The sequence below is a fragment of the Podarcis gaigeae genome, assembly GCF_964106915.1.
Source record: "Podarcis gaigeae genome assembly, chromosome: 4".
NCBI lineage: Eukaryota > Metazoa > Chordata > Lepidosauria > Squamata > Lacertidae > Podarcis > Podarcis gaigeae.
The window spans coordinates 101563347-101576199 of NC_139677.1; the positions used below are offsets into that span (position 1 = coordinate 101563347).

General features: G+C 42.4%; 1 protein-coding gene and 1 long non-coding RNA gene across 2 annotated transcripts in view; one reads left to right on the forward strand and one right to left on the reverse strand.

The window, feature by feature from the left end:
* The window catches only part of LOC310843969, a 336267-nt gene extending 329342 nt beyond the window's left edge, over positions 1-6925 (reverse strand). The window contains exon 1 of the long non-coding RNA XR_014563837.1: positions 5728-6925. This is a non-coding gene — a long non-coding RNA (uncharacterized lncRNA). The remainder of the gene's footprint in view (positions 1-5727) is intronic.
* Positions 907-5268, forward strand: LIPT2 (lipoyl(octanoyl) transferase 2). Its single transcript, XM_083737419.1, has 2 exons — positions 907-1435; positions 4621-5268. Exons 1-2 carry the CDS (start codon positions 943-945, stop codon positions 4851-4853), a joined length of 726 nt encoding a protein of 241 aa, XP_083593545.1. The 5' UTR covers positions 907-942; the 3' UTR covers positions 4854-5268.
* Positions 6926-12853: the final 5928 nt, after the last annotated feature.

The window sequence follows — 12853 nt, forward strand, 5'->3', positions numbered from 1 at the left end:
CAGGATGCGAAGGGGCTCTGGAACGTATCCCATTCGCATCCCGAGGTACCACTGTATAGTATATTATATTATTACTATTAATTTATTATTATCATCAGTAGCAGCTGTTACTATTATTATTATTAATTTATTATCATCAGTAGCAGCTGTTATTATTATTAATAATAATTTATTATTATCATCAGTAGCAGCTATTATTATTATTAATTTATACACCACCTAATAGCAATGTTTATTCATATATTCATCATAATAACACTATGATACTATACTATAATATTGTTATTAATTATTATCATCATTAGCAGCTGTTATTAATTTATACATCACCTAATACTAATAATATTTATTCATATATTCATAATAATAACATTATTATGATACTATACTATATTATTGTTATTATTTTCATCAGTAGCAGCTATTATTATTATTAATTTATACACCACCTAATAATAATGTTTATTCATATATTCATACTAATAACACTATTATGATACTATACTATAATATTGTTATTAATTATTATCATCATTAGCAGCTGTTATTATTATTAATTTATACATCACCTAATAATATTTATTCATATATTCATAATAACATTATGATACTATACTATATAATTATTATCATCATCAGTAGCAGCTGTTATTATTATTAATTTATACACCGCCTAATAATATTTATTCATATATTAATAACAACAACAACACTGATACTATACTACATTATTATCACTTATTTATTATTGCCATCAGTAGCAGCCGCAGCCAAAATAAACCCCCCACCCCCAGGCTTCGTCGTCTGCACTCTGCACTCTGCATGCGCCCAGGAGCCCTCTCGCGGCCTGCGCCAGAACTTCCCCTTCCTTCTTCCTCCGAAGCCGGGGTATCCGCCTCTGCCCTTCTCCTCCTCCTCCGTACCCCGGACCCCTGCTGCCGAATGCGGCCTCCGTGCGCGGCAGACCCCGCGGTGCGGGTGCTGCGCCTAGGCCGCGCGGCCTACCTGGACTCCCTGGCGGCGCAGGGCCGCTGCGTGAGGCGCCACCGCGAGGCCTCGGCCTCCCCCTCCTCTGAGGCGCCGCACCGCCTGCTGCTGTGGGAGCCGTCGGGCCCCGTCTTCACGGTGGGGCTGCGCGGCCTGGACGCCCGGCGGGCCTCGGCCTCGGAGGAGGAGGAGCGTCGGCTGAGGGCGCTGGGCGCCGGCTTCGAGCGCGTCCCCCGCGGCGGCCTGGCCACCTTCCACGGGCCCGGCCAGCTGGTGGCCTACCCGGTGCTGGACCTGCGGCGCTTCGGGCTGCCCGTGCGGGGCTACGTGGCCGCCCTGGAGAGCGTGGCCGTGGCCGCCTGCCGCAGGCTCGGCCTCCCGCAAGCCGCCGCTCTGCCCCCGCCCTGCACCGGCGTCTGGCTCCGAGGGAGGAAGGTCTGCGCCATCGGTGGGTGAGAGGAGAGAAATCTCTCTCCTCCAGAGGCATAGCTCTGTCTACCTAGGGCTATACCCGTAACCATGTCTATAACCATATCTATCGCTATACCCCCCCCCTCTCTCTCTCTCTCTATATATATACACACACACACCTCTCTCTATATATATCTGTCTATATATATATACTTGTCTATATTTTGCTATATATGTGTGTGTGTGTATATATATGTATATATATATGTTTGTGTGTGTGTGTGTGTGTGTGTGTTTATCTCTCTCTCTCTCTCTCGGGTTATCTCTATATATCCATCTCTCTCTCTCTCTTTGTATATGTATCTATGGCTATCTATATGTACCTAGGGCTATACCCATATCCACATCTATATCCATATCTATCTCTATACCTATCCATCTGTATAAATCATATCTACCTAGGACTATATCTATATCCATCTCTCTCTCCATATCTATCTATCTATCTATCTATCTATCTATCTATCTATCTATCTATCTATCTATGGGTATCTGTATCTATATATGTATCTAAGGGCTATACCCATACCCACATCTATATCCCTATCTATCTATATGGCTATCTCTATATCTACCTAGGGCTATATCTATATCCATATCTATAACCATATCTATCTCTATACCTATCTCTCGCTCTCACTCTCTCTCTATATATATCATATCATATCTACCTAGGGCTATATCTATGTCTATATTTATAGCCATCTCTCTCTCTCTCTCTCTCTCTCTCTCTCTCTCTCTCTCTCGGGTTATCTCTATATATCCATCTCTCTCTCTCTCTTTGTATATGTATCTATGGCTATCTATATGTACCTAGGGCTATACCCATATCCACATCTATATCCATATCTATCTCTATACCTATCCATCTGTATAAATCATATCTACCTAGGACTATATCTATATCCATCTCTCTCTCCATATCTATCTATCTATCTATCTATCTATCTATCTATCTATCTATCTATCTATGGGTATCTGTATCTATATATGTATCTAAGGGCTATACCCATACCCACATCTATATCCCTATCTATCTATATGGCTATCTCTATATCTACCTAGGGCTATATCTATATCCATATCTATAACCATATCTATCTCTATACCTATCTCTCGCTCTCACTCTCTCTCTATATATATCATATCATATCTACCTAGGGCTATATCTATGTCTATATTTATAGCCATCTCTCTCTCTCTCTCTCTCTCTCTCTCTCTCTCTCTCTCTCTCTCTCTCGGGTTATCTCTATATATCCATCTCTCTCTCTCTCTTTGTATATGTATCTATGGCTATTTATATGTACCTAGGGCTATACCCATATCCACATCTATATCCATATCTATCTCTATACCTATCCATCTGTATAAATCATATCTACCTAGGACTATATCTATATCCATCTCTCTCTCCATATCTATCTATCTATCTATCTATCTATCTATCTATCTGTATCTGTATCTGTATCTGTATCTGTATCTGTATCTGTATCTATATATGTATCTAAGGGCTATACCCATACCCACATCTATATCCCTATCTATCTATATGGCTATCTCTATATCTACCTAGGGCTATATCTATATCCATATCTATAACCATATCTATCTCTATACCTATCTCTCGCTCTCACTCTCTCTCTATATATATCATATCATATCTACCTAGGGCTATATCTATGTCTATATTTATAGCCATCTCTCTCTCTCTCTCTCTCTCTCTCTCTCTCTCTCTCTCTTTCTCTCTCTCTCTCTAGCTATCAACATCTATTTCTATTTCTGTTTCTATTTCTATTATTTCTATTTCTATTTCTATTTCTACAGTATATCTATATCTATCTAGGGCTATACCCAAACTGATATATAGAGAGATAGATATGAACATATATAGATACATATCTATCTGTGTATGTCTATGTCTACGTCTATATATATATATATAGATATAGATATATGTCTATATCTGTATGTATGTATATATCGGTCTTATATCTACCTAGGGCTATATCCATATCTATATCCATCTCTATATCCCTATCTATATGGCTGTCTTTTTCTATATCTAGCTATAGCTATAGCCATAGCCATTTCTATTTCTATATATATGTCTATATCTATATCTATCTATATATCTATATCTATATCTCATATCTATCTACTGGTATATGTATATCTATGTATATCTATGGCTATACCTGTATCTATCACTATCTACAGCTGTACAGTATATCATGGGGTGGACCGATCCGTCTATCCTGAAGGAAGACGCATCTTTTGTTCACTTTTGGGTGATGCAGACATGTCTTCTAGGCATCATCTTAGAAGAATTGTTCCCTCCAGTGTGTGAGAGAAACACACACTAGAGGGAACATTCCTTTCTTAAATTCGGACTTGCCACTTACAGCGTTAACACATGCTGATAGCCTTTAGACAATTAAACTATTTGTAAGTTAATTCATTTCCCTGGTGAGTCAATTAAATACTCCAGCCCTAATCTTAAATTTTGCTACCTTTTAAGTGCAGGGTTAATAGTTCGCTAGAAGTTGATTTATTCAGGTGTTCACTCTGAGGTTACTCCATGCCTTGGTACTCAAACAACTTGGAACCCAAACACTGCAAACCCGGAAGTTAAGTGTTCCAGTTTGTGAATGTTTTTCTGAAGTTGGAAATGCTCCGTTTTGTGTGTTACGCTTCTGATTTGAGTGCCACACTTCCGATTTGAGTGTTACACTGAGGTCTGTCTGTTTTTGCTATTTATTTTGTATTTTTGTTTTTGCGGGGCTCTTCGTTTTGTTTTTGTGTCTGCGTGGAACCCAGTTCAGCTACTGATTGATTGATTGATTGATTGATTGTGTGACTGCAGTACACTGTTTATTGCTTTCATTTTTATGGATCAGTGGTCTTGTTAGATAGTAAAATCCATGTTAAATTGCTGTTTTAGCGGTTGTTTTTAAAAGTCTGGAACAGATTAACCCATTTTGCATTACTTTCTATGGGAAAGTGCACCTTGGTTTTGGAACGCTTTGGTTTTGGAACAGACTTCCAGAACAGATTAAGTTTGAGAACCAAGGTACCACTGTATTGTGGCACAGCGCTTGATAAATCGATGGCTGCTCTCCCTTCCCAGTAAGTTTAATGCATCTCTTTTGTCTCGCTCTCCAGGCATCCACTGCGGAAGGCATATCACCTCGCATGGTTTGGCTCTGAACTGCTGCACCGACTTGACCTGGTTTGACCACATTGTTCCTTGTGGGCTGGAGGGGAAGGAGGTGACCTCTCTGAGCAGAGAACTCCAGAGACACGTCTCAGTTGAAGAAGCCACAGAGCCTTTTCTGGCTGCCTTTCAAGAAGTGTTCAAGTGCACTTTGATAGAAGGATCTCCAACAGAGAATTAGGAGTTTGGGAGAATGAATTGTCCTGATATCCGCCTGCTCCGTAGGAACACACAGTGCTGTTCCCAACAGAAGATCTATTGAATCATGAAAATCTCTGTATGCCTTTGTGTATGAGGTTTGTCTTCTGCTGCCAATGTGTTGCCTTCAGATATTACTGCATTACAACTCCCATTATCCCATTAGCTGTGTGGGCTGGGGATGATAGGAACTGGAGTTCAACAACATCTGGAGAGACTGGGCCAACCCAATTCTGCTGCATAGACTTGAAATGCTGGCGATTCCTTTCCCAGCCAGTCCTGGGAACTTTGCTTTTGTGTGAAAGGAGAGTCCCAAGGAATTTCCATTGGAATGTTCAGCATCTCAAATAAACTACGGTTTCCAGGAAGCCGTGATGGTATTAAAGGTGTTCAAAGTTTGTGGTGTAATGGGGTTTCTGTTCAGTTGTTTCCGTTAGGAGAGCTGAAGATAATGCCAATATATTTCACATCTGGCAACACAACGTTCCCCTCTGGTTTCAGATTTTCAGATAGTACCTGGGTAGACAAGTCTAAAAAGTCCTGGAGACAAATTTTCACAGCCCTCTAGCAGCTATGGTGGTTCATATACTCAATTCTGACCCAACTAAGTCTCCTGGAACAAAAAATACCACAGGAGGTTTAGTTTGGTCAGAATCAAGTACAGTGGTACCTCGGGTTAAGTACTTAATTCGTTCCAGAGGTCCGTATTTAACCTGAAACTGTTCTTAACCTGAAGCACCACTTTAGCTAATGGGGCCTCCTGCTGCTGCTGCGCCACCGGAGCACGATTTCTGTTCTTATCCTGAAGCAAAGTTCTTAACCTGAAGCACTATTTCTGGGTTAGCGGAGTCTGTAACCTGAAGTGTATGTAACCTGAGGTACAACTGTATACAGAGAAAGAATATAGACCTCGTGATATTAGAGATGATTGTAGAAGTGGAACAGGGTTCGCTCTGATAACATGTTGAAGGTTTCCCCCCCAAAAAATGTTTGGAGATCGCTTAACATGGATTAAGACACTTTGAATTTTCCCAATCGCCTCTCCCCCCACCCCCAGTAAACTAACAGAATAAATAATCTATAAAGCCATCTTTGTTAGGTGGGTTTTCAGTGGGGGTCATTCAACTGTTCCTGTGGGTGTCCTTGTCAAGTATTTCCACTCTTTATTGACTAGGGTAAATTTATATTCTGGCGATACAATGTGATCCGAAAAATGCTTACTTAGAAGTAAACCACAGGACTTCCTCTAGTAAATAGGTTTAGGATTGCAGCCTTAAAGAGTACGTACGACTTCCTGAGACAAGTTAATATGAAATATTTTCATTGTTCTAATTGAAAGGCCAGTGGCTGCCATATATATATTTCTTCTGGGACAGCTGAAACATGCTTTCAGGTCCCCTTTCTGTGGTCACAACTGAGGTGGTTAAAGAATGCTAGATAAGTAGATTAGTTCCACTACTTGACAGCATTCTTACGAATGTCATTGCAGTTCTGATCTGCAAGGGCTAAGATATTCTAGAATCCCACATCCAGAATAAAATGGTTTTCATAATAGCTGGGTGGTGCCAGATGAGGCCCTGGTGGATGTCTAGACATGTTTTGGGATTCAGAGGCTGCAGCCTAACCTGACAAGTATTAGTGTGTGGGGAAAAGGAAATTTGGGTCTGTCTGGCAGCAGGAAAGATGGGAGGTTCTAACTAAGTTTGATGGTCGACACTCAACTACTCTCATAGGAAGCGTTTTATTCTTGTATCTATAAAGGTACCGGTATTTATGAGCCGTAATAGCACATAATACTGTGGCAGCACACAACAAATAAAACTGAAAACATACAACATAAAATGGTAGCGTACAAGATCACATGACCCAACAACGAATAAAATGTATTCTCTCAAAATGCTTGGCAGAGCAAAAATGTTTTTGGCTAATGGCAAAACGTTTTTCCACCTGTGCTTCTGAATCCCTCCTGGATAACAAAGAAATACCTGTATACAGGTGGAGGAATGGGGTGGGAAACTTTTCTTTCTTTATGTATGTTGCCTTTTGGGGAGATCACAAGGGAACCCCCCAGCCCATAAGGCAGGAGAACACAGTACAGTGGTACCTTGGTTTATGAACTTAATCCGTTCTGGAAGTCCGTTCTTAAACCAAGGCATGCTTTTCCGTAGCAGTGGGGGACTTGATTTACAAATGGAACACACTCAACAGGAAGCGGAATGTGTTCTGCTTCCAAGGCAAAGTTCGCAAACCAAAACACATACTTCCGGGTTTGCAGCGTTCTTAATCCAAGTTGTTTGTAAACTAAGCTGTTCTTAAGACAAGGTACCACTGTACTTCTTCCCTTCTGGAAAGGCAACAGTGTTGTGGGGAGAAGAGGCATAGCAATACTTCTCATGTGGCTCTGGGTGTCTGATATTTCCCCAAATGGTGCAGAAAGGAGCCATGCCACAAAGACATGATCCTCCTCTCGAGAAGGCGACCAAAAAGCCAATTTGGCCCCATAACTAGGCATGAACCCACATTGAAAGACGTCGAGACAATCTGTTCCAAGAGTACTTGGAAAGTATTTCCCCACAACCCTGTCACAAACCTTCTTGAGATGGGTCTTTGGGACTAGGCAGTAGTAGTAGTAGTAGTAGTAGTAATTTATTGGTACCCCGCCCATCTGGCTGGGTTTCCCCAGCCACTCTGGGCAGCTTCCAAGAAAGATTAAAAATACAGTGGTACCTCAGGTTAAGTACTTAATTCGTTCCTTAGGTCCGTTCTTAACCTGAAGCACCACTTTAGCTAATGGGGCCTCCTGCTGCTGCCATGCCGCTGGAGCCCGATTTCTGTTCTCATCCTGAAGCAAAGTTCTTAACCTGAAGCACTATGTCTGGGTTGGTGGAGTCTGTAACCTGAAGTGTATGTAACCTGAAGCGTATGTAACCTGAGGTACCACTGTACATTAAAATGTCACACATTAAAAACTTCCCTTCAGATGTCTTCTAAATGTCAGGTAGTTGTTTGACATCTGATGGGAGGGCGGGCGGGCGCCACCACCAAGAAGGCCCTCTGCTTGGTTCCCTGTAACCTCACTTCTCGCAGTGAGGGAACCGCCAGAAGGCCCTTGGAGCTGGACCTCAGTGTCCGGGCAGAACAATGGGGGTGGAGATGCTCCTTCAGGTATATTGGGCCGAGGCCATTTAGGGGTTTAAAGGTCAACACCAACCAACAGATTTTCTGGAGTGGTGAGATCATGGTGTCTTTTGGGACAGCTGAGACCATTCCTTCCCTAACACATTGACTACATGCGAGATCCACCCGCTCACATCCCCTTGGCAGGCTTTAATAAGCCCAAAGGGTCAAGGGGACAGACACACTGCTAGCCACATCATTGCGAGGAACTTGTCCACGTCATTGATTGAAACCAATCCCATGAACTTGCAGCAAACACCACTGGACACCTCGTTGGAGACAGCCGGGAACACGGATCACCATGAAGATTGCTATGAAGGCAAGTGACTCTCAAGGTGCAAACAGTTCACAGTGGGCTTTTCTGAAGGGTCTAAAAATATTTTTTTAAGTGTTGAAGAATCGCTACAAACCTTTATAACTTCACAGGTTTCAGCTCTGCAAAAACCTGGCTAGCTTGTAAATGTTAGAGCATCGCTTCTCAATCAGAAGGTGATTCTTAAAATATGTGTGTACAAGTATTAAGATGGAAGTGAAGAGGTCCAAAGTCAACATTTGTTCAAAAACCCTGATTAAAAAGGCTTTCCCTTTCACCTCTGCTCCTTAACTGGAGCTAAATGTCGTTCCAGGGAATAATGCTCTCTTTCTGCCCTTCCCATCTCTACCATTTGACACTTTGATTTATCTGACGTTATTTATTAAATGAATTATATGGGTTTGGTTTTTTTAATACCAGGTTAGGCTTGGCCAGAGAATCATGGCATATAGCCAGTGGCCTACTTAGAAGAGTACAATGATGGGGTTTTTTTTGGGGGGGGGGGTTGTGGAGTTCTTTTTAAAGCTTTCAGCAATTGTGTTTCCTTAAGGCTTCTTCTGTTGAGAGAAAATTGGGGATTCTTGAGTTAGTGGCATTAAGGCTCATAGTCAATTTCCCACAGGAATGTGGGCAATAATCCAAGCAATTTGCAAGGGGTCCCTGAGTAAAGAGTAGCATCATTTATTTAAATATATATGAGCCACACTTTTATAAAGTGTATTGCTGTGGCTTGCAGGGTGGCTGTATAATCAGTTCATACAAATACCCATAAAACATAACAAAAATCATCACGAGTTGGTTAAAAAAGAGAAACTCATTGTGAAGGCCTGCCTATAAACAGTAGATCTTTCAGAAGATGCCGGAGGTTCATCCCGGTTTGCCTCATGGGCGCTACAATCCTGTGCACAGTTTTTTGTTTTTTACCTTCCCACCGGAGTGGTACCTATTTATCTACTTGCCCTGGCATGCTTTTGAACTGCTAGGTTGGCAGGAGCTGGGACAGAGCAACGGGAGCTCACTCCGTCGTGGGGTTTCGAACCACCGACCTTCCGATCGGCAAGCCCAAGGCTCAGTGGTTTAACCCCAGCGCCACCTGTGTCCCTCATCCTGTGCACAGTTACCTGGAGGTAAGCGTCATTGAAAAAAGTGGGCTTTACTGCCAAGTAAATTCCTGCCTTGCAGGGGGTTGGTCTCCCTTCCAACTCTACAAATCATTGATTCTAAATATGCATGTAGGGCCAGATTTAGGTTTGATGAGGCCCTAAGCTATGGAAGGTAATGGGGCCTTTTATGTCCAGCTGTCCTTTGTCAACAACCAATTGTTCCTGTTGTTATTTGTGGTTGAATGTATGTGATATACTAATTTATGGACCTAATGGGTATCTCAAGCCATTTGCACATGTTGCCTTGCAACCAGTCTATGCAGAATGTAGGCACCCTATATATAGAAAGGAGCAAACTAGTGATATTTTTGGGAGCAGGCTGGCAGGCCTAGCATGGCTTACATCATAGGAGCCTACACAACACAAAACACTGTTGCTGTATGTAAAGGTAAAGGTACCCCTGACCATTAGGTCCAGTCGCGGACGACTCTGGGGTTGCGGCACTCATCTCGCTTTACTGGTCGAGGGAGCCGGCGTACAGCTTCCGGGTCATGTGGCCAGCATGACTAAGCGACTTTTTTTTTTTTTTTTTACTTTTTATAGGTATTTATTATCAACAAGTAAGTTTGATATAGAGAGTTTAAGAAATGATTGGAATAAAGAGTTGGAATGTTCACGATTACCTAGACCAGGCATGTCCAACAGGTCGATTGCAATCTACTGGTTGATCGCCAGGAAGTTTCTGGTCAATCGCCAGTAGATCGTGTGTTCTTTAGTGATCGCCAGCCTAAAAGGGAAAAAAAGCTCCCCGTAAAAAAGGCTCAACAACTCTTCTCCCCCCCCCCCAAAAAAAAGCCATGGGCAATTGCACGGAGAGCTCCTTCCCTCTTGCTGACAGAGAGCTCACCAGTATGTGTGTGAGTGTGTTGTGCAGGATGGCTGGATGGCTCCCCCTCCTTCATGCTGACAAAGAGCTGGCCAGTATGTGTGTGACTTGGCATGTGTGCGTGGGATGGCTCCCCTTCCCTCGAGGATGTAACAGGGATGCTGCCCTGTGCCTAAGCGACTAAGCGACTTATGGCAAACCAGAGCAGTGCACGGAAACACCATTTACCTTCCCGCCGGAGCTGTACCTATTTATCTACTTGCACTTTGACGTGCTTTTGAACTGGTAGGTTGGCAGAAGCAGGGACCGAGCAACGGGAGCTCACCCTGTCGCGGGGATTCGTACCACCGACCTTCTGATTGGCAAGCCCTAGGCTCTGTGGTTTAACCCACAGCGCCACCCACGTCCCATAGCAGCTGTCTATAGGTTTGATTTTATTTGTTTTTTATCTTATATTTTGGAAATATACATCCATTTTTTTCCCCTTTAAATTTTTTTGGGGGCCCCAAGGGAGTGTGGCCCTAAGCTATAGTTTGTTTAGCTTTTACGTAAATCTGGGATTGGACTATATGTCTCCGATCTGGCTAGGCACCCCCAAACCGCTTGCAGGGGTTCCTGCTTTCGGTCAAACGTAACTCAACCTCAGATCGCTTTCATTTAAAAGCATTTTATCAGCCCCATTTTTCTCAGCTAGCGGAACTAGTGGTTTCTGAGGATTGAGATGTGCCACTATTGTTGCTTCACGAAACAGCCAGGAGTCTCTTGACCTCTGCTCCATTGCAGAATAACCCATCCATGCCATTGCGCCACATTTATGGCTTCTAGGAACGGGAGCGGCCGCTCCTGTTCAGAGGGAAGATGAGGTCAGGGCCTTCCAGTGCAGCTGGGACATGCCCCACAATTGCGTAAGTCGTTCCAGGTATGTAGCCTGAAATATGCACCGCAACTGTAGATTTAACTCATAAATCCAGGCAGTAATTTAGCCCTGCCATCTTGCAGGAGGAAAAAATAAAACAAGGACTGAGGCGGTGGCTTAGGACATGTCTGCACAAATGTCAATCAAGTGAAACTCTGATGCTCACTCAACCGCCATGCTCACCACTGCAGGGCAGGCCTGATGCGGACCCTGCTGTGTGGCAAACAGGAGTGAGACCAGAAGCACGTTGCAAAGCATGAGAACAATCTCTCAAAGGACCTGTTGATGGCATTTTACCATTGGACTGTGGAGAGTATATTGACTTATGGTCTGTGTGTATGGTTTGGGAGCTGCAGGGAAAAAATAATGCTGTCCAGGGTTGTAAAGACTGCAGAAAGAATAAATGGGTGCAGTCTTCCCACCTTGGATCAAATCTATGTTTCCAGGTGCCACAAGAAAGCTGCAGAGATAGCGCAGGATAGTGCGCACCCCGGAAATGTTCTCTTTCAGCTTCTGCCTTCTGGAAGAAGGTCCAGGGTTATAAAGACTAGGACTAGCCTATGGGAGTATATTGTATTTAATTATGGGAGTATCAGAGTTTTTAGGGGGCTAAGCAGGTTGGGATAGCTGGGATAGCAGGCTTGTTGGTTTTTGAATGTCTGATGTAGATTTTTTCAATTTTGATGTTCTGTATGGAACAATGACAATAAAGATTATCGTATCGTATTGTAACATCAGAAGAGCCTGCCGGATCTTGTCCAGCATCCTGATCTCACAGTGGCTGAACAGTTTTCTGTGGAAAACCAGCAAGCAGGATCCGGACACCAGTGCAATCGTCTCCCTGTGGATTTCCATCAACTGGGATTCCGAAGCATCGCTGCCTCCGATTGTGGAGCGCAGAACAGAGCCATCGTTGGCAGAATTCTCCTCCTAGAGTTTGTTTAATCCTCTTTTTTATCTTTTCTTATTTTTACAAATTTTTTTTAGAAAAGATTGGAAAACGTTTCTTTTTTTAAAAAAATAATTATTTAACATGATTATTACATAATATAAGCAAAATATTGCAAATGCATACATACATATAGGTTTCAGATAAGCACACATATATAAAAAAGAACAAAAAAGGAGGAAAAGGAAAAGGGAAAAGGGAAATAAGGAGAAAAAGAAGAAGAAAAGTTGGAAGAATTTCTTCCGAATTTATTCTACAGATATCTCAATAATAAAATTTCATTAATTGACTTCCATCGCTTGCACTGCACTTCCTATATATACATTTTAAGCAAAATTGTATCTGTTATTCCATATTTTTTCCATACACTTGTATGGTTTAATCCTCTTTTAAAGCCACCCAAGTTGGCGCTGCAGGAGGGAGTTCCACAGTTTAACTATGCACTATGCACTTTCTTCTCTCTCTCTCTAATTTATTTATTTGGTTTTTCAACTTAAAATTTTACAGAGATATATCAATCACAAATCATAGAAACAAGAAACAAGATTCCAAAGAATCTCCTGGACTTCCATCCTCCCCTATGTGGGTCCTATCATTAATCAATGACTCTGGCATCTTTTATGATCATCCAAACCCTTT